Source organism: Callorhinus ursinus, unplaced genomic scaffold, assembly GCF_003265705.2.
Source record: "Callorhinus ursinus isolate GAN/ISIS: 27379988/994484 unplaced genomic scaffold, GSC_fseal_2.0 scaffold1, whole genome shotgun sequence".
Lineage (NCBI taxonomy): Eukaryota > Metazoa > Chordata > Mammalia > Carnivora > Otariidae > Callorhinus > Callorhinus ursinus.
The window spans coordinates 111,654,039-111,672,675 of record NW_027397063.1 but is presented as its reverse complement, the minus strand read 5'-3'; the positions used below and the strand labels follow the sequence as shown (position 1 = coordinate 111,672,675).

General features: G+C 48.2%; 1 protein-coding gene across 9 annotated transcripts in view; it reads left to right on the top strand.

Moving 5' to 3' along the window:
• Window positions 1-13,755, top strand: part of CLSTN2 (calsyntenin 2) — a 631,223-nt gene extending 617,468 nt beyond the window's left edge. For all 9 annotated transcript variants that reach the window (XM_073899332.1, XM_073899377.1, XM_025881463.2 and 6 more), the window contains 4 exons: window positions 165-310; window positions 422-545; window positions 1,293-1,477; window positions 3,396-13,755. In XM_073899332.1, the coding sequence (XP_073755433.1) occupies window positions 165-310; window positions 422-545; window positions 1,293-1,477; window positions 3,396-3,593 (653 nt within the window). In that variant the 3' untranslated portion in view covers window positions 3,594-13,755. The remainder of the gene's footprint in view (window positions 1-164; window positions 311-421; window positions 546-1,292; window positions 1,478-3,395) is intronic.
• The last annotated feature ends 4,882 nt before the right edge of the window (window positions 13,756-18,637 follow it).

Sequence of the window (18,637 nt, the reverse complement as noted above, 5' to 3'; positions counted from 1 at the left end):
TCAGTTCAATTGGCTCCTTAGAATTCCTGTATCCATGCATTGTCTTCCCCTAAACATCTCAAGCTTTTACCCTGGACAAATTCAGGGGAACACAAGTCCCAGAAGCCACATCCTGTATCCCCCATCTTCTACCTTCTTATGACAGGTGTGGTCTCTTGGCACAGGTGTGGGCTCCATGAGTCGCTATGAGCAGGTGCTGCATCACATCCGCTACCGCAACTGGCATCCAGGTTCCCTCGAGACCCGGCGGTTCAGAATCAAGTGCTCAGAACTCAATGGACGTTATACCAGCAATGAGTTCAACCTGGAGGTGAGTGGGTCCTTCCATCATTAGGGAATTTCAGAGTTACCTACTCGTTCCTCATTCATTTGGGTCCACCTGCCACTCCTGGTCAGCAGCACCTCTCCCTGCTCTTCCTAGGTCAGCGTCCTCCGTGAGGCCAGAGTCTCAGACAAGGAGCATGTCAACCACCTTATTGTGCAGCCTCCCTTCCTGCAGTCTGTCCACCACCCTGAGTCCCAGGGTAGCATCCAGCGCAGTTCAGGTAGGTGGCCTGGGAGGAAGGACCTTAGGATATCAGGCGGTCACTGTGATTTAAGACCATCCACTAACAGGTATGGTACAGCAGCCACAGGTGCCCAGAACTGAAGGAGGGACCCAGGAATGGGAAAGCTGTGGGCCCTGCCTCTGAGGTACTCACAGCCTCAGTAAGGGGCCAGTCAGGGAAAGAAGTTACGATACATCATAACAGAGGTTAGTACAGAGTGCTAGGGTAAAACCTTCCAAGTCCTGTGAGGCCTAACTCAGAGCCACATCCTGTGCGAAGCTTTCCCTGAGCCCCTTCAAATGTGCCCTCTCGCTCTCTCTCTCTCTCTCTCTCTCTCTCACACACACACACACACACACACACACACACACACACACGTGCACACCATATTGCAGTCTCCCACCCTTCAATTCTAGTCTTGCCATTTGTATTACTGTCTGGTGGGCACTGTGTCTGTCCCTATGAAATTCTGGTGCCTGGCTCTCAGTGGAAGCTGCCCCAGAATTTGAGGGGAAAGCAAAAGATAGAACATACATTCACCATTTGATTTATTCCTCACAAGTACCCATTACAGAGATGAAGAAAATGAAGCCCAGACAGGGTGAGGTGCTGGCCCAGAGTTCTACAGCTGAGAAGTGGTAGGGCCGATTGTAACCTACACATGGATGTTTCATTCACACTCCATCCCAAGACTGAGCTAGTCCTTCTGTTCGCCACGTCATGTGGATTCCTTCCTTGTTCCAGTGGTTCCAAGCATCGCCACAGTGGTCATCATCATCTCCGTGTGCATGCTGGTATTTGTCGTGGCCATGGGCGTGTACCGGGTCCGGATCGCCCACCAGCACTTCACCCAGGAGGCGGAGGCTGCCAAGGAGGCTGAAATGGATTGGGACGACTCTGCGCTCACTATCACAGTCAACCCCATGGAGGTGATCCTCATGCAGGGGCTGGGATCTTGGGGCAGGATGCTTCCCCTCCCCCAGCTCCATCTTCCCTGTGCTGGAAGCCCTGCCCCAACTAGCCCAGCCCCACTGACTCTTGCCTTCTCTGAGCACCTTCAGCCCACTCAACCTGCATGGACCATACTTTCCCACCAGCTGCATTCACTGATTAAAAATGTGAATTGCTCTCACCCTACAAACAGAACCAGACATTTCTTAAGGCAAGCAGCCATGTGGTGTCTATCCCTTGCCTCCCCCATAGTGTTTAACACAGAGCTAACATTTAAAGACTCAGTATTGAATTTTTTGATTAACAGTGTAAAATAGATGGCTTTGCTCCATGCTGCCTGCAGAGCTCACTTAAAGGCTCAGAATAGGTTAAAACAAAATCACAACAGCAATGCCTGCCATTCACTGAGCCCCCATCATGTCAGACACTGCACAGGGTGCTCTTTATACACCACCCCATTTAATCTTCCCAATGCCCTGTGAAATAGAGGTTCTCATCCTTACTTCTCAAGGTGGGAACCAACTCAAAGAAGAAAGTCAAAGTGCTCAAACTTATATAGCTAGAAATGGCAGTGCCAATATTCAAGTCAAGGTTGCTGGATCCTAAAGTCATCTCATTTCAGTTAGCCAGCAACCTCCAGCATCCACCCATGAGGGTCTAAGGCCCCAGCTCTGGACATACGAGTATCAAAGTGCCCTTTGGGCTGCCCATGGTTTCCTCAGTGGTGGTAGGGGCAGGAGTAGAAAAGCAGAGGAAAATCAGGAGGAGCCACTGAGGAATGAAGATTCTCCCAGCGTGGTCCCCCTGAGTTGGCCTCACGCTCCGGTATCCTAGCCAGCGTGCCAAAGTAGCTCAGCTTCTCCTAGCATAGGGTGAAGGTATGGTGCTAAGCGTGCCACTGTGGGGACACCGGCATTTCCACCCTCAGAGAGCTGAGCCTCAGCTGTGGGAAACAAGGCCCCCCCCCATGCCTGGAGCAGTCTGGGTACTGGGCACAAGTGTTCTTACCGAGGGCTAACATGCTGATGCCAGTGGTCAGTGAAGCAGGAGTAGGGAGAGCCATCAAGGCTGGAGTATTCAAGAAAGATTTCCTAGAGGAGGCTAGCCTAAGGGAGGCCTTGAAGAATGGGTTAGGATGGAAGGGAGGGGTGGCAGGCAACGTAAAAAAGAAGGCACTCCAGGGAGGGGATGCAACCATGCAAGGGCATCCAACTTTTATGGCTGTTTCATCAACTCAAAACATAAATCCAGAACTAAGATTTTGCTAGAATCACCAAAAAGCTGGCTGGGGGTGGGGGTGGGGCAGAAATGGAACTGGACAAGAGTGGGGTTGAGTGTGAGGACACAAGTCTCAGCCAGTGAGGGGAGGCATGGAAAATGAGGGCTGTGAACGAACTTTCCTTCCCGAAGGGATATTTCTGAGGAGCAGCACACCTGAGTCTTGGCTTAGAAGACCTTCTGCTCCCAGAGACTATGATGTCACCTGGGAACGGGCTGTATGCTTCTCAGTGAGAGAATAGCATTCGAGCTAACACTGAAGATGTGGAAAGCTCCATAGAGACAGGCTCCAGAAATGCCAGAAAGTAAACCTTGGCCTGAAAGGTTTCCAAAGAAGGGAAGGACTGGCTTCGATGTCTTATGTTTAAAACCCACCATTTACCTTGAGTCCAGGTCTGGGAATTTGCTATTTCTTCTTGGTCCTTAGCCCTTGGATTTGCCTTTCACCAGAGGACCTCCCGTCCAGGAGGCCTGTCCCTAGGGCCATGGGTTTAGCAGGAAGGGAAAGGCATTGAAGGGGCCCAAAATGTTCCCTTAGTGGAGGGAGAAACATGTAAGTTCCAGAGTGGTTTTTGCTCAGCCCCTGATGAGCATGTCCCTTCTCTCCCCAACATCCAGAAACATGAAGAACCAGGGCATGGGGAAGAGGAGACTGAGGAAGAGGAAGAAGTAGAGGAAGACGTGAGCTCCAGCAGCAGTGAGTCAGAGGACAGCGAAGAGGAAGAGGAGGAGGAAGGGGTCGGCAGGGGCAGGCACGGGCAAAGCGGAGCCAGGCACACCCAGCTGGAGTGGGATGACTCGGCCCTGCCCTACTAGCACCCCGCTGCCTGCGCCCACTCACGCGGCCCTTTTGTAAGCCCCACCCGATGTATGCCCGAGTCTATCACGTGTCGCCTCTGATTCCTATGACGGGTCTGGGCAGGCCTTCTCCAGCCTCCTGAAAGCCACCCTTTATGCCTTGGGCACTCCCTGTGTCCCAGCCCTGGGGAGGGTCCAAGACTCCCAGGGTCGTCATTAGTGGGGACTTCCAGGGGGACTTTGTCCTGTAGCCCCCCATGTCTGCCCTGGGCTATCCCAGCATCCTGTCAGCCAGTCTGCAGAGTTCTGCCTGTGCTCTTCTCTACAGGGGAGAAAGTCAGCCTTTATATCACTCACCTCCCCCGGACTCCCTGTGCCCAGGGCCCTTGGGTTCCAGCTCACTGTGCGTGCACCTGCCCCCATCTCCTCTTCCACACAGACCAGCAGGTTCTCCTTCCCTGACTCTTCAGGTGGCTTCACACGGGCAAGGTGGTCAGACTTCACACACAAGAGGTCTCCATTCTTAAAGGAAAGTCCTTGTTGAGGCAGAATTAATGTATAGGGAAAGGTTCACATGGACGCACGCACACGCACTCATACGCTCTCCCCAGTTCGGAGAGCCTTTCCCTTTGTCCTTTCTGATGCCACACAAGCTTAGATGAAAAGTCCAAAACCAAGAAGAGGTCCTTGGCCACAGCAGGGTCTGGTCCCCAGCCAAAGCTCTCTGTCAGCCTGCCTTGGCTGCCCTGCTGGGGGCTGCCACCACACATCACAGGAACCAGGAAGCACTCCACAGAGGCACCGCCCCAGGCGACAGCGTGACAAGCCTGCAGCCAGGGATCAGAAGGAAAGGCTGATAGGATGAGCAGCTGGGCATCACGGCGGGCACAGATCTGGGGGACGGGGGTGGTGGGGGTCTCCCCAGAGGGCAGCCAGAGGTTGACAAGGCTTTCAGCATCTAGTCTTAGGGTCCCTCATCACCAGTTTCACACTGTTTTACCTCTTGAGAAAATGCATCCCTCTCAGATGTGTTAGTGTGAACTGTGAATGTGCCGAATCTAAAATGAAAGTTTGGAGATTTGAATGCTGGGAATTAGGAGCATATCTGTGATTGGAAGAGCTGCTGCTTTATTCTTCTCATAAAAGGAGCAACGCTTTGGGTGGGGGGCAAATATATCTGAAAACCTAATTTCTTGTTTTAATAAGAAAATCTTTTCCAACTCCACCCTAACATGGACACCTCGTGAGAAGGGTTGCTATGGTAACTTGTGTGCGCTCTTTTGTGACCAAGAGAAGAGCAGGCAAAAACAGGGCCATTCTAGGACTTCCACAAGGCTCTGAGACCGTCTTTGTTTCGAATGTCTCTGGCTTTGTCCTCCGTCTATACGATCTGTCCCTTCCTCCCGCCCTCCCCCAGCCCAGCCCATACTGGCAGAGGCACAGAGCTGGCCCCTAGTCACGGTGGCATTCAAGTTCAAAAGCAAGTTGAGAATCTGTTTATTCTACTCACCATGTCACCAAAACAGAGCTTAAAGGGGGGGGGGGGGTCCATCATCAATGTCCTCTAGTTTGACCTCCATCCATGAGCAGCCCCTGCAACCTTCTGATTCAAGCAAACTACCTGATGCAGCTTTTCCACCACTGATAGTGGTTCTTGCATATCCGTTTCCCTCCTTTGAGCCTCACCATAATTCAGTCAGAGAATTGGGACATCTATTGTCAGGCATATTTTGAGTAAACTGAGGTTCGGAGCTTCAGCACCTTGCTCAGAGTCATTTAGAGCCAGAGACAAGACCAGACTCCCCACCTTCCACTCTTGGTCCAGTGCCCACCCACCCCACTTCTATTTATATTCATATATATACACAGCTCGCAGGCACTTCTGAGGACCTACTATGTGCTAAGCACTCAGCCAGCAGCCCTACAAAATGCTAAAGCTGAGGAAGAGGAGCGCCTCCCCTCCGAGGATATAATCGTTGCAGATGGGTACCCAACAGGCATAGAAATTATACGAAACAGACCCAGAGCAGGGAGAGAAGTCACGGGAGGAAGAGGCACACAATCACAAACTCAATCAGTGCTCTAATTTTTCGGAAAAATGCAGGCAGAAGTTCGGGATTTTATATTCATTGAATGGAAACAGACACTTCTGTGAATTCTCCCAACCAAAATGCCCTTTTTCTATCAGGCTGTGTCTGCACATCTACAAGGAGAAAATCTCTAACACTGCTTAGAGGAGTCTTAAACACCCCTACCATACGTTCAAGGAAAGCAGCCTTCCCATTTACCAAGGGAAAGTAGAGTCCCACCACTCCCTTCATTAAATAAAAAAAGATTCTCCAGTTGGGCACTTAGGAGCTAACAGAATTCTCCCAAAATTATGGCAGTATAACCGAATTTATGGTTCAAAACCCATTTTTTTTGTTATAAGAAATTTTTTTAATGTTTCAAGTTTCTAAATTCTAGTAAATTAACATAGAGTGTAATATTAGTTTCAGGAGAATTCAGTGATTCATCACTTACATACGACACCCAGTGCTCATCACAACCAGTTCTTTTTCAACTGAATTTCCATTTAAAATTATAGGTCTGGTTTTCATGAGAGCACCTTGCAGAGTCCTTTTGGTTTGGTTGGGGTGGGAAGGGCTTCCTCATGCCCTCTGGCCAACTCCAATGCTGCATCACTTACTCATGGCTGAGTGGGCTATTTGGAGCATAATTTGGGGAGGGTATTGAGGGATCAGGTAAAAGTGGCACTTGGCTAAGGACACAGGGTTGAATCATTAGGTGGCTAGATTGATGTAGAGAAATAATGGAAACAAGTCAGGACCCTCTCCATCAACTCCTGTTGTGCGAAGCCAGACTGCATGTCAGCTCCAAAAATGAGGCATAATAATACTGCTGGGTCAGTGGGCATTTATCATGTTCCCAACACCCTACTCAACAAGAAGGAGTGGTTATATAAAAGTAGAAGAAGCTTCAGGGACTATTCAGGTGAGTGGCGAGTAATGTAACTTGCCCTCCACCAGATATTCTAATGATGAGCGAAAAAGGTCATTAATCAGCCCAGCATTTTTCCAGGTTCCATATGCTGATATCTGGGAACCAGAACTCCCAGATGGCCCAGACACCGTGTGGCCTCTCATCCAGAAGCAGCAGATGCAGGCTCATACCCCAGAGGAACAGCTGACCAGGTTGGCCACAGGCCAGACCATTGCTTATCTTGCCAAGAAGATGACCAGATTCTGCTCTCTGGAGCTGGAAAATAGATAGGCTGAAACCTCTCAACTGATTCGGGTGACAGGGAGGAAGAGGAAGACAAGGTTGAAATGGAAAAGGCCAGTATAGAATGAGCTGCCCAATGGAGTAAAGCAATCAACTTGTTGGTCACCTGTCTTAAAGAATACCAAAAGTATATTCGAGTAGGTTAATCAAATGCTTTAAATCTGACCAAGGCCCAAATTTATGTAGATAACAAAAATGTAATTTGAGTCGGATCTTATTTCATTACCACTTTCTTAAATGTTCTCAATCATCCTATTGAGCAGGGTTTAGACCACACCTCTCTGCAGGTAGCAAGAGCTGCACCTTGTGGACACAGACCCCCCAGGGAGAGGGCTCCTGGTGGGAAGCAATGTCCTCCATGCCTGTACATACAGCAGATGTCAGCAAACTTTATCTATAAAGAGACAGATAGTAAATATTTGGGGCTTTGCAGGCCATATGGTCTCTGTTGCAAGTATTCAAATCTGCTACTGTAGCATGAAACAAACCACAGACAATACATAAACGAATGGATATGGCTATGTTCCAAAAAAAAATTATGAATACTAAAAAAGAAAATTCGTCTTATTTTCACATCATGAAATTTTATGACTTGTTGATTTTTACTTTTTGACCATTTGAAAAATTAAAAAACTCCTCTGAGCCCATGGGCCATACAAAACCCAGCAGCCTGCCAGATTTGGCCTGTAGGTCATAGTATAAACACCCCTACCATACGTTCAAGGAAAGCAGCCTTCCCATTTACCAAGGGAAAGTAGATGCTATCTTAGACCCTTCCTTCAACTACCCAGGGGTCTTTACCTCCAAAATGAACAACAACTCCATAGCCCTTAGTTAGGCTCTTTTAAATGTCCGTGTCCCAGCGAGAAAATGACAACAAAAAACACCTGTTACTGGTCAAATTGACTTGAACACACAGGCAAGCACTCATGCAGAATGCCAAGCCCTCGGTACAGGAACTGTGTGACCACTGAGCGCTAACCCGCTTGAGCTCAGGGCCAACTCCCAGGCACAGAGCCTTCCCAGCACAACTCAGCCCATAATGATTTCTAAGCGGGGGTGTTCATCATCTGACTGATTTCCATTTCAGCCCTGTTCATGCCATTGCTCTAAAAATGATCCTAAAGACTTTTGACTGTTTGAATCAATAGCAACATAATCAGTAGAAAGCCCTACCCAGCACATTTCAAAATTAGCAGTCTTCATGGCTCTATGATTCAATATTAGCAAGAGGAAAAGAGGACTTTTTCTTAACCATCCTCTCACTGAAATTAACCAAATCAGTTTTACAAAAAAAGTGAGGGAGTGAGTTTAATTCTTTGAAAGAATTTACAAGTGAAAAGTAGATGATTTTCAGGTAAGATCATTCTCAGGCCTTTGGGGGATCCTCCAAGCCCCTGCAAAATACTCTGGAGAGCTACGGACAGTACAGGATCCTCTATCTGCAGCAAACTTTTATCGAGGCTGACAAGCCAAAGCCCTTGGCACAATTTAATTTTTTATGTAATCACTTTCCACTGCCCAACTGTAGGCAAAGGAAATGAACAGTGAAAGTCTTGAAGTCTACTCCAGCACTTTCATTTCCCTGCCTTTATTTTATTTTATAAATTTATTCTATACCTACTTTATAGATCTTGTTCTAGTTTTCTTTATGGTGCCAACTACAAAGGAGAGTTGGCTCTACAAGGGCTATAGATTAGAAGTCAAACTTGACTCTATCCCAAGACAACACAAAGAGATACAAGAAGGTACCTCCACCAGCACCCCAGAAAGCAATCAAACATTCCCTGGATGCCATTAGTGAACAGATGGGATTCTGTGTTTGCAGCTATGTTCAATGTAATTCAGCAAATCCTTGCTGAGTGCCCATGGTGTGCCAGGCCCTGTGCCAGAAATGGGGGAAAGGTGGATGACTGAGGTGTGGCCCTGCCCAGGTGGGTCTTCCAGGCTCATGAGCTGTTGGCATGCTTCCTTTACGGTGTTGGAGGCTGTCCGAGAGCAGTTGGAACAGGTGCAGGCAGAAGTTTAGAGTTGAGGGAGGTGGGTAACTTGCTTTGGCAATTCTCCACCCTAAGTCAGATGGCAGGTGTCATTCTGGGAGCCCTCGAACACACTGCCAAGGTCAAAATAGGAGAGCTCTAGGGAAGCAGGCAGTGCTTCCCCTAGATGTTTCTGATTCTGCCCCAGCCCAACCCAGGTCACTTATGGATGAAAGCCAGTCACGCTGCCTACGAGGTGAGTATCACATGGCTGAAGGCTGAGATTCAGTGAAACTAGGCCAAAGGAAGTTCTTCAGTATGAAGAGCAGGCAGGCAGACCTGGAAAGTAAGCCAAGTACAGGGGCCTGCATGTGCCAAGTTCCAAAGACACGAAAAGCCTGATGTGAGGGTGCACCCCTGAGGCCTAAAGTCAGGGCTGAGGAGGGAAGAAGGGCCCTGACTTTGTAGGACCTGCTAAGGGGCCACAGGACACTGGAGAGCAGAGGTTCTTAAGGTGCATCCCTGGACCAGAGCATCACCTGGGGATAAGAGAGAAATGCAAATTCTTGGGATCCACCCAAGAGCTACTGCATCAGAAACCAGGGGTGGGGCCTAGCAGTGTATGTTTTAAGGCTCTCTGATCCTGATGCACTCTAAAGGTTTGGAAACCACTGATGTAGAGGATGAGAGTGACTTTCACTGGCCCTGGGAGGAGAGGATTAATAGGCTAAGAGAGTCCATCACTAGTGTGGAAGAGAGGGGGTCAAAGCAGAGCTCCCCGTGAACCGTCCAGGGCCCTCCAGACTCTCTCTAGTCCATACTCCCTGAAGCAGCGATTTCAAGGAACTTTGGGCCTAGTCCCAACTTCATTCCTCCCCTGGGGCAGAAGCCACCTCCTGCTGGTCTAGCCCCTTTCATCCTAGAGACAGACACAGTCCAGGGGAGGCTGCGGTGAGGCTACCCATCCCTAGGGAGGCTGCCTTCCAGATTCCCATTGATGAGCAGCCTCCTGAAGGGCCATATTTTAGGGGAAATGATTAAACTGTAGCAGTGTCCCTACATCACCAGGAGAACTGCCTACAGACAGTGGAGTGGGGCCATCTAAGGGCACCAACAGCTTTGCTGCAGTGCTGCTCCATCTGTATACGACAGGGTCATGCAGCGTCACAATCCAAACACAGAATTGGATGGAGAATAAATGGCTTTTCTTGGAAGGGCAGAAGCTCATTCTGGATGTTACTAATAGTAGAAAACAAAACCCCAAAACAAACCTGCAGCATTCTCTACAGGCAGAATCTACATTGGCCTTCAAACCTCTAAGACCTGCAAAGGTACCAGTCTCCACCAATTCCCTTCTCCCCTGCCCCCCAGAAGCCTGAGGTCTGCCAATTATTGATTTAGGCTTTTGATTCATGGCTTAAACTCTGCAAAAGTCTACAACCTTTTGGGAGAAACTAGTTGGCACTCTATCGTCACTTACACCTACCTGTGGTGCAGAATCTGTCCTCACGTAAAGGTTGCTGGGAGTCAGAGACTGGGGCGCTGGGCCTTAGGGTGGAAGGATGGAAGGGCTGGAAGGGAGTGGGAGTGGAAGGGAGTGGGCTGGAAGGGAACCCAGACACATGGCCTTGGAGAGCTCAGGAGAGGAGCTGCTACCTCTGGACCATGGAGGTGATACATCTCCAAGAGTCCGGGACCCATCCCATGAGAACTGTCCGTTGAATGAAATGGAACCACAGTGCTCAAGCACCCACTGGGGACCCTGACCAGGCCCCAGAAAACATGGCTGTGTGAGGCTGATGGCCCCTCAGCTCCTGCCGCCTCCGCTGTCACAGGCTCCCTCGTCAAGGCAAGAGTCACTCACCTATCCCAGCGCCGTGGGTGACTAGTACAGCACCTGGCCCACAGTACGCGCTTGATAAATGGTGAATTAAACAGAATACCAGAGATCACCTGACCTCAGCAAATGGACAGGATGTGAAAAATTAAGATGCTTCAAAAAAAAAAAAAAAAAGAAGACTCCACCATCATTTCTCTTGGTATATAGGTCGGGATCCTTCATAAAATCAGAGTGAGGAGGAGTGGAAGTACATAGAGGGGCAGAAGAACAGGAATGGGGTTGTTGGACAGTGGCCCCTTCCTATCTATAACAGTAAAAGGTGCCCCTAAGCACGGAGCAGTTGGAGGGGCCTTGATAAGCCCACCTGCTCCATCCTCTAGGTCCTGAGAGGGGGTCCTAATCTGTTAATGACCCTAGTCCTGTGGTGCTCTGCAGCCCCTTTTACCAGATTCGCTGCAGAGATCTGTCAAGGTGAAGCTCAACCCCCAACAGACATAGGAAAAGAGAACAACAGACGTGAGAAGAGCCAAAACGCAGACGGTGTATATTAATCCCAGGCGAAAGAAACGTGCCAGCTTTAACATTTGTTCACTTTTATCTTGAAATGAAAATTAATGTCTGCTGCCCAGACCCTTTTCTGAGCATTTCAGAACAGAAATGGGACACACACACTCACTCATTGTAAGGGTTCTTTCCCCAGCAGAAAGAGCTATCAGAGAAAGAAGCCCACAGGTTGTGTCTATGTACAGGAGCAGATAACCAACCACAGGTCCCAGCTAGAGTCCAGCCCTGTGAAAAAGGGAGGGGAAGGGCCAGGAGACAGCTGTCCTTAGGAAGGGTTCATTAGGGCCTCTGTGACAAAGGGCTCCACTTGGGCCTGCGGATCAGAGAGAGGAGTACGATGTGCACACCCCTGCAGACAAAAGTCCGTGCATCCTGGGCAATGTGGAACACACCCCCTAGCTCCTCCCTCCACTGCAAAGGAGCCGCCAATGTGTAAGATTCTTAGAAGAGGCCACGTACATCTTCACTTGTACACTTCAAATGGTGGAAATAAGGCAAATGCTGTTCGGAGATTAGGAGGTTAGACTTGATACCCAGGGCTGATCACTCAAAAGGCAAAGAGAGAGAGATTGAGGGGAAAGCGGACTCAGAGTTAGAGAGGGAACAGGCGAGGCTGGGCGAAGAGTAACAGAACAGAAACGTGCTCACCGAGGAAGCCAGAGCATTGCTCTGAACTGAGAGCTCTATGCAAGTTTCAGCAAACTATGGGGAAGCCTGGCCCTGTGACCCAGGGGCAGTCAAATCCACACCTCCAGACTCAGCCCTGTTCGAAGGTGGTTTCATTCTTAATTGAACCAGTCGTGATGGATCAATCCACCTGATCGCTTCCGGCCTGACCTTGGTGGCGTCCAAAAAAAGGTGTTGGTGCCCTGAGCTGGACAGCTTGGAAGGAAGTTGAAGAAAACCAGCTGGTGAATAAGAAAAGAGACTGCATGTAGAAGTTGGTTGTTTTCAAAGAAATCTGTAGGTATTAGAGTCAGGTGTGTTACGTTATTGGCATGGGCATTATAAATGTCAGGGAGGGAAGATTCAGAATGACTTGGTGGGGCACTCGTTTGGAAAATTAGTTTATGTGTTAAATAGAAGTCATCAAGGACAAACAGGCAAAGGACAGTGACTTATGTGTGTCGTCTACATAGAGAGAGACACAAAATGCAGAAATAAGGAAGATATAAGGTGTCAATGATCCCAACACATTTTCAATTCCTTAGAAGTGCCGGTTTGGATGTTACACTTTTTCTTATTGTCCTCATTTACTTTTAGCTCTCAAAGCACTGGGAACAGTGCCTGGCACATGGTAGGAGTTTGGTAAGAGCTGGGAAGTGGAAGGTCCAGCTTGTCACTACATGGTAAACACTCAGTACTCACTGTACATCAAATTAAATGAGCCATAGGGAAGCAGGTCAGCCACATCCCCCTCCTAGATCATCACAACCCAGCTAAGGAGAGGCCTTCCTGAACTGACAGATTCAGAGCAAGGTCCAGCCAGCTGCAGGCACTGGGCCTGGCTCTTGCCAGGATGCTGTACATAGTGGGCCTGTATCACTTAGGATGCTACACGTAGTGGGTTTGTATCACTTTAGACAGGATTCTCTGCACATGGTGGGTCTGTTTCACTTAGACCTTATCTGCATAACACCTAACAAGCTATTTCTACAGGGAATATGGCTGGGGGCTCCCCTCCTATTGCATCTGCCATTTCCTAAACGCTTGGTGCAATGCTGTGGAGTTCTGCCAACTTCGGGCACAATTTGAGAACTAAAGGTAACGATTCTGGGTTCAGCCAGTCTAAGAGGTCTAGTGATTTCTTCTCTCAGCCCTTCCCATCATCCAAATCTGGAGATGCCACCTCAAGGGGTAGGTCAGTGTGTGCCTGACGCATGTCAGACTTCTGAGTTCTTCCAGCTGCCTCAAATAAATCCTTTTAGTCTAGAAAATGTGTTTATATGCTAACTATACTATTGTGTATGATGTGAAACGATGCAAACTTTGGACTATCTTGTTAGAAGGACTGTATGCATTTATATAATTTTAATTTCAGGAGAGCATGTTGTCATCTTGCTCAATGAATGAGGTTGCCCAATCAAAGATGATCAGAGAAAATGCCCCCTCCCCTCCCCACACCTCTCAGCCCCACCCCTCATGGAGCCCCTGCCTAATTGAGTTGTCCTGTCCACTCCAGGCTGATGCAGAGTGAAGGGCGCTGAGAACCTCCGTGTATATAAAGCTATAGGAAGAAAATAAGAACCACCACAGGAATCTGTCGGGCTTCTTCCCATAACTGTGATTTTACCCATGTTTGAGTCACAAACTTTAAATTTCTAACAATTAAGATTCCTGCAGTTTCCAAGTAATTTGTTAAATGCCTATTCGACACAGATATTTATTTTCAGCCTTGACTTGTAAATGCCTACAAACTGATTCATGCTGGTGGTCGTTACGACACTTCCTGTGAATTGGTGAATAAATATGATTTTAGAATTTCACAGTAAAGATGACCTCTGAGAGTTTTTATCCTTCAGACTATTTGATGAGGCGAGGCGCTGCAACCTGCTTAGCTGGGTCAATATTCTCTGAGCTCCGTCCTAAATCCTTGTGTGCGGAAGAGAAGGGTGTGGGACCTGGAGAAATGGTGACATGGCAAGCTGGCCCCCCATCAGGCCTTCATTGGGGCACCCTGTTATATACCCAGAACACAACTTGGCAGCCTTGTTACGGGAGACCAGTACTAAGACAAGTCTCATGTACTTCCTGAGGGCCTACAGAGTGCTGGAGCCTTCCATGTCTGGTCTTAATTCTTGAAGCAGGGAGTTCTCAGTAGTAACATGAAGGTGAGATTCAGAGGATCTCTGGGCATTGCCAGAGGGCGGGTGGGACTGAGCACAGCTCTGGCTCTCTCCTAGCCCGTTCTTTCCTGCCCCTCCATGCTGACCTTTCCTCACCCCCAGGTGCCTCCCTGCAGCCCACCGAGGATGGGCTCCCCTCCCCACCCACAGCTGGTCGAGATCCAGAGCACTTCCCTAGGTCCTGTGAGTTACAGTTACAACTGTCTTTCCCTCCTGTTTCATACTGACCGGACCCAGGAATGAAGCCTTCCCTTTGGTCAGAGAGCAGGGGGAAAAGCTCAAAAACACCTTCCTTAGAAGTACTGGGGTCATGAAGAGGTGCCACGGTGCACATGACACAGCAACCAGCATGTACCACAAAAGGCACTGTTGTCTGTTCAACCCCCTCTGGCCACCCTCTGCCCCCCATGTGCCATCTGCCCCGTCTCTGTCCTCCCCTGCTCTCCTCCCTCCTCACACTTCTCAGAAGTGACAGCCTCCTTTCTTTTTCTCTTTGAAGAACAGCTTTGTCATCTTTTCCTCATTCCCTGGTGTCCTGCCAAAATCCATGCCTGTCCTTCTGCCCCAAGCAGTTCACCATATACATGTTCTCCCAAACACAGATCACTCACATCCTAAGAGGAGTTCTTCCGCCAGATGTTAAGACAGCATGTTTATCGCATCGAACTGTATCTTTGTATTACATCTCAGGGAGCCAGCAAGGAGCCTAGGCGGCTTTGTCTGTTTGTCCTTCCATCTTCACTTTGGTCACACACACACACACACACACACACACACACACACACACACACCCCACCCCATCCCTCCCCCTCACACCCCATTCTTGGGCTTCCCTGGAGCCCAGTGTTAGCAGCTCACTACCACAGCCCTGACCTCCTCCCTCCCTTTTGCCCCAAGCAATCTGGCCCCTGTTCTTGCGTCTGATAGATTCTCCACCTTCTGTCTGTGCTACTCCCTCTCATCTCTTTCAAAAGCATCTCCTAATCCCTCAGCACCACAGTGTCTGCTGCTGGCTTCCATCCTCAGATGCTGGGCCTGCCAGGAGACCACACCGCTGAAGCTCCCTGGGAGGTAGCCTCCCAGGCTGACAAGCCACAGAGACTTCTGGGAACCTACCCTTTGTACACAAGGCCCTGGAGCTCTAGGGGCTCCTCGTCCTCACAGGCAAATGAACTCCATTCTCTAAACTGAAAGAGTCCTGGTTTATCAGGCCTGAGTACAGGGCTTCACACTGGGTTAACCTGATAGAGGGTCCAATGCAAAAACTTATACACACCAACAAAAACCAGCTTCTAAACTACCAAACTATGGATAAAAGTCCCAGGCAGAGGTTTCATCTCAATCATATACCTGTATTCATACTCTAGTGCAGAGCCCGGGATGGAAAGGGCTCAGAGAGAATTAAGTAAACTGAACTGAATTAAACCTCAAGTCCAAGGTCCTCAATGACCTGGCTCAACCTACGTTTTCATCCTCGTATCTCCCAGTCGCTCAACATGAGTCCTATGTCTTGGTGTTCCCAAACACATGGTGAGTGTTCCCACCTCCATGCTGTTGTTCCTGCGGCTCGCGCTCCCTGGAATGCCATCCCTCCTCCCATATCTCAGACCATGGAAATCTTACGCCTCACAGGAGTTCCCACTCCCAAGCTCTGGTGTTACTTGTCAGTGATGCCATCCTTGATTTTCCCAGTGGAGTATGATCCTACCATCCTCTGCACCCCCAGAGCGGGTCCTGATGTACTGGGAAGTGCGCCGAGTGGAGGGTGAGGGGAACAGGTCATGAGATGTGGTGTTCTAGGCCAAATTCAAATGCCTGCAGAGGTAAGGCAGGTAATATGAGCATGACTACCTAGATGGGGCCTCCAGTGAAGAGAAAAATGCACGCCACCTCTGGAATGGAAACTGCCTCTCTTCTCCAGCCAACTGTGTCACTGCAAGAATGGCTGCCAATTTTGCCAGGTTTTCTGACATTTTGTTTTTCCAAGAGAGTTCTTAACAAGCCCTAATATTATATATCAATATGTAATCAATATGGCATATAGTAATATAGCATATATTTTGTAATTATAATATATTGTATAATTATGTATTATGCATAACTAAATTTCGAAGTTATAATTATTACATACTATTAAAAATTATATATATATATATACACACATACATACATACTATTAATATACTGATAGCAATACTGGTACTACATATATATATATATATATATATATATATTTTAAAGATTTATTTATTTTACAGAGAGAGAGAACATGTGAGCATGAGCGGGAGGGGCAGGGGGAGAGGGAAAGAGAGAATCTCAAGCAGACTCCACACTGAGCACAGAGCCCAACACAGGTTCGATATCACGACCCTGAGATCATGACCGGAGCCGAAACCAAGAATCGGACGCTCAACTGACTGCACCACCTAGGTGCCCTGTACTACATATATTTCTCAAACCAGTTTGACTATGGAACCCTTTACTTCATAAGGCATCTTTAGCTGAGATAAGGGCCTGAAGCTGAGGCCCAGAGTTCTTCCATTTGTTAGTGCCTCACTGGGAAACCATCCTGAACCAACAATTAATTTCATCCTAGATATGCCTTCTAGGATGAAGGCATCCTTTGCCTTCTGCAAAGACTTCCATATGTGCCTATGGATGTCACAGCCGGATGTTCTGTGCACACAAGCCTCACAGCCTTGGCTCCCAGGACCCGTGAGCACTACCCTCTGACCACACTCAGAGCCCTCAGCCAGTTCTCTTTTTCCTACACAACAGGAAGGTAGCCCCAGAAGCTCTCTATGAATTGACCTTGACTTCCCTTCCTCAAGGCCACAATGTCAAACCATTATGCCCATTCCACCCTTCACTTTATCTGTCTTTACCCTTCTAATCACCAGAAACATTTACAGTCATTTAATAATTGGATAATCATGTCATGAGTGCCTACTGTTTTCTTGGGACTTATATAAACACCACACACATGTGTATACACACACACATACATGTAGCCGCAAATACACCTATGCACACATATACATATCTATGGCCTTCTATTTTCATGATACCTTCGTAAAACCACTTACTAGTCATGGCACCATGGCTGTGTGGCAATCTCCCTGAGCTTTCCTTTCCGTGTTTATAAAATGGTAATAATGGTAACTCTCTTAAAGGATTCTTGCAATAATTAAGTCAGGTAATTTCTGTGAAGTGTCTGCTACAATGTCCAGCCCTTTAGGCATTCACTAAATAATTACTATCGCAGCTATGACCACTACTTTTCCAACATCCCCTAGCAATAGATAATGGGGTCACACCCTCATTCGTTCAGTCCTTCCTCAGGCACTCACTCCTTAATTCATTCAGTGGTTCTGAGATCTGGCCTGGACAACGTTCCCCATGGGTGGCCTCCTCTTTATCTTCTCAGTGTAGGCATTTGCAGAAAGGGGGAAAGGGAAAGAGTGGAGAGAGGTACAAAGATTTACTAAGCAATTATTTTGGACCAGGCACTTCCACGGTATATTCTAATGCAATCCTTCCAGCAATCCCATGTGGCAAGCATCCTCATCCCCATTTTATAAATGAAGGAACTGAGTTCGGAGAGATTAGGTCTCGTCAAGGTCACCCCGCAGGTGAGTGGCAGAGCCCAGATTCCTTCATAGGTGTGGTATTCTGAATACCATGCTAGTGCTGCTGAACCAAGTGTCTGCCCACACTGCTAGGGAATAACCAGCCTTGAAGAGTGAAATGTTGCCTCTAAGAAGGCAGAGTGTGCATGTGCCAGAGCCCAGTGATGAAGGCAATTTTCCTTTTTAGCACCTTGGGCTACAACCAGTCCCAAAGCACACACCAGATAGGAACTGAGAAGAGTCTAAAAACCAGCAGGAGAGCAAACTATTTAGAAATACACACTCAGAGACATGGACAAATGGGTCTCCTCTCCCAGAACAGTAATACAAGAAAGCCATCCCCATGGTCTCCGTTGACTTCTATGTCCTGGAGTCTCTGACAATCCTGGAGACATGGAGAAACTTGGAGTCCTCATTTATTTGTCTATTCATCGTCCAAAGATGTTCCAAAACTCCTTACTCAGTGCTTCCCGTGTGCCAAATGCCGTGCTAGGCACTAAGGACACCAGCAGCACCAGCTTCCCACCCTCACTGAATGTAGTCTAGTGGAGGACGTAAGTAATTATTAAATAACTTCACAAATAAGTCTGCAATTGCACTTATTATGAGCTCTGCAAAGGAAGCCTCTCTGGAGCTATGAGTATCTATCATAGGGTGAATTGCCATTATCAGAAAGGCCAAAGTTCCCTAAAGTGATGATTAAGATGAGAGAAGAGAGAGAAAGGGGAAGTGTATCAGTAAAGCTTCTTAGCTGCAGATGAGAAAGTCACCTTTAGATAGTCGAAAGCAGCAGGTATTTAGGAACAGGATCATTGGGAAGATGAGAGAATCTAAGCTTCCAGAAACACCTCCCAGCAGTGCCTTCTCTAGCAGAAATGAACCACGACATAAGTATGGATATGGGCTACAGATCTGGAAG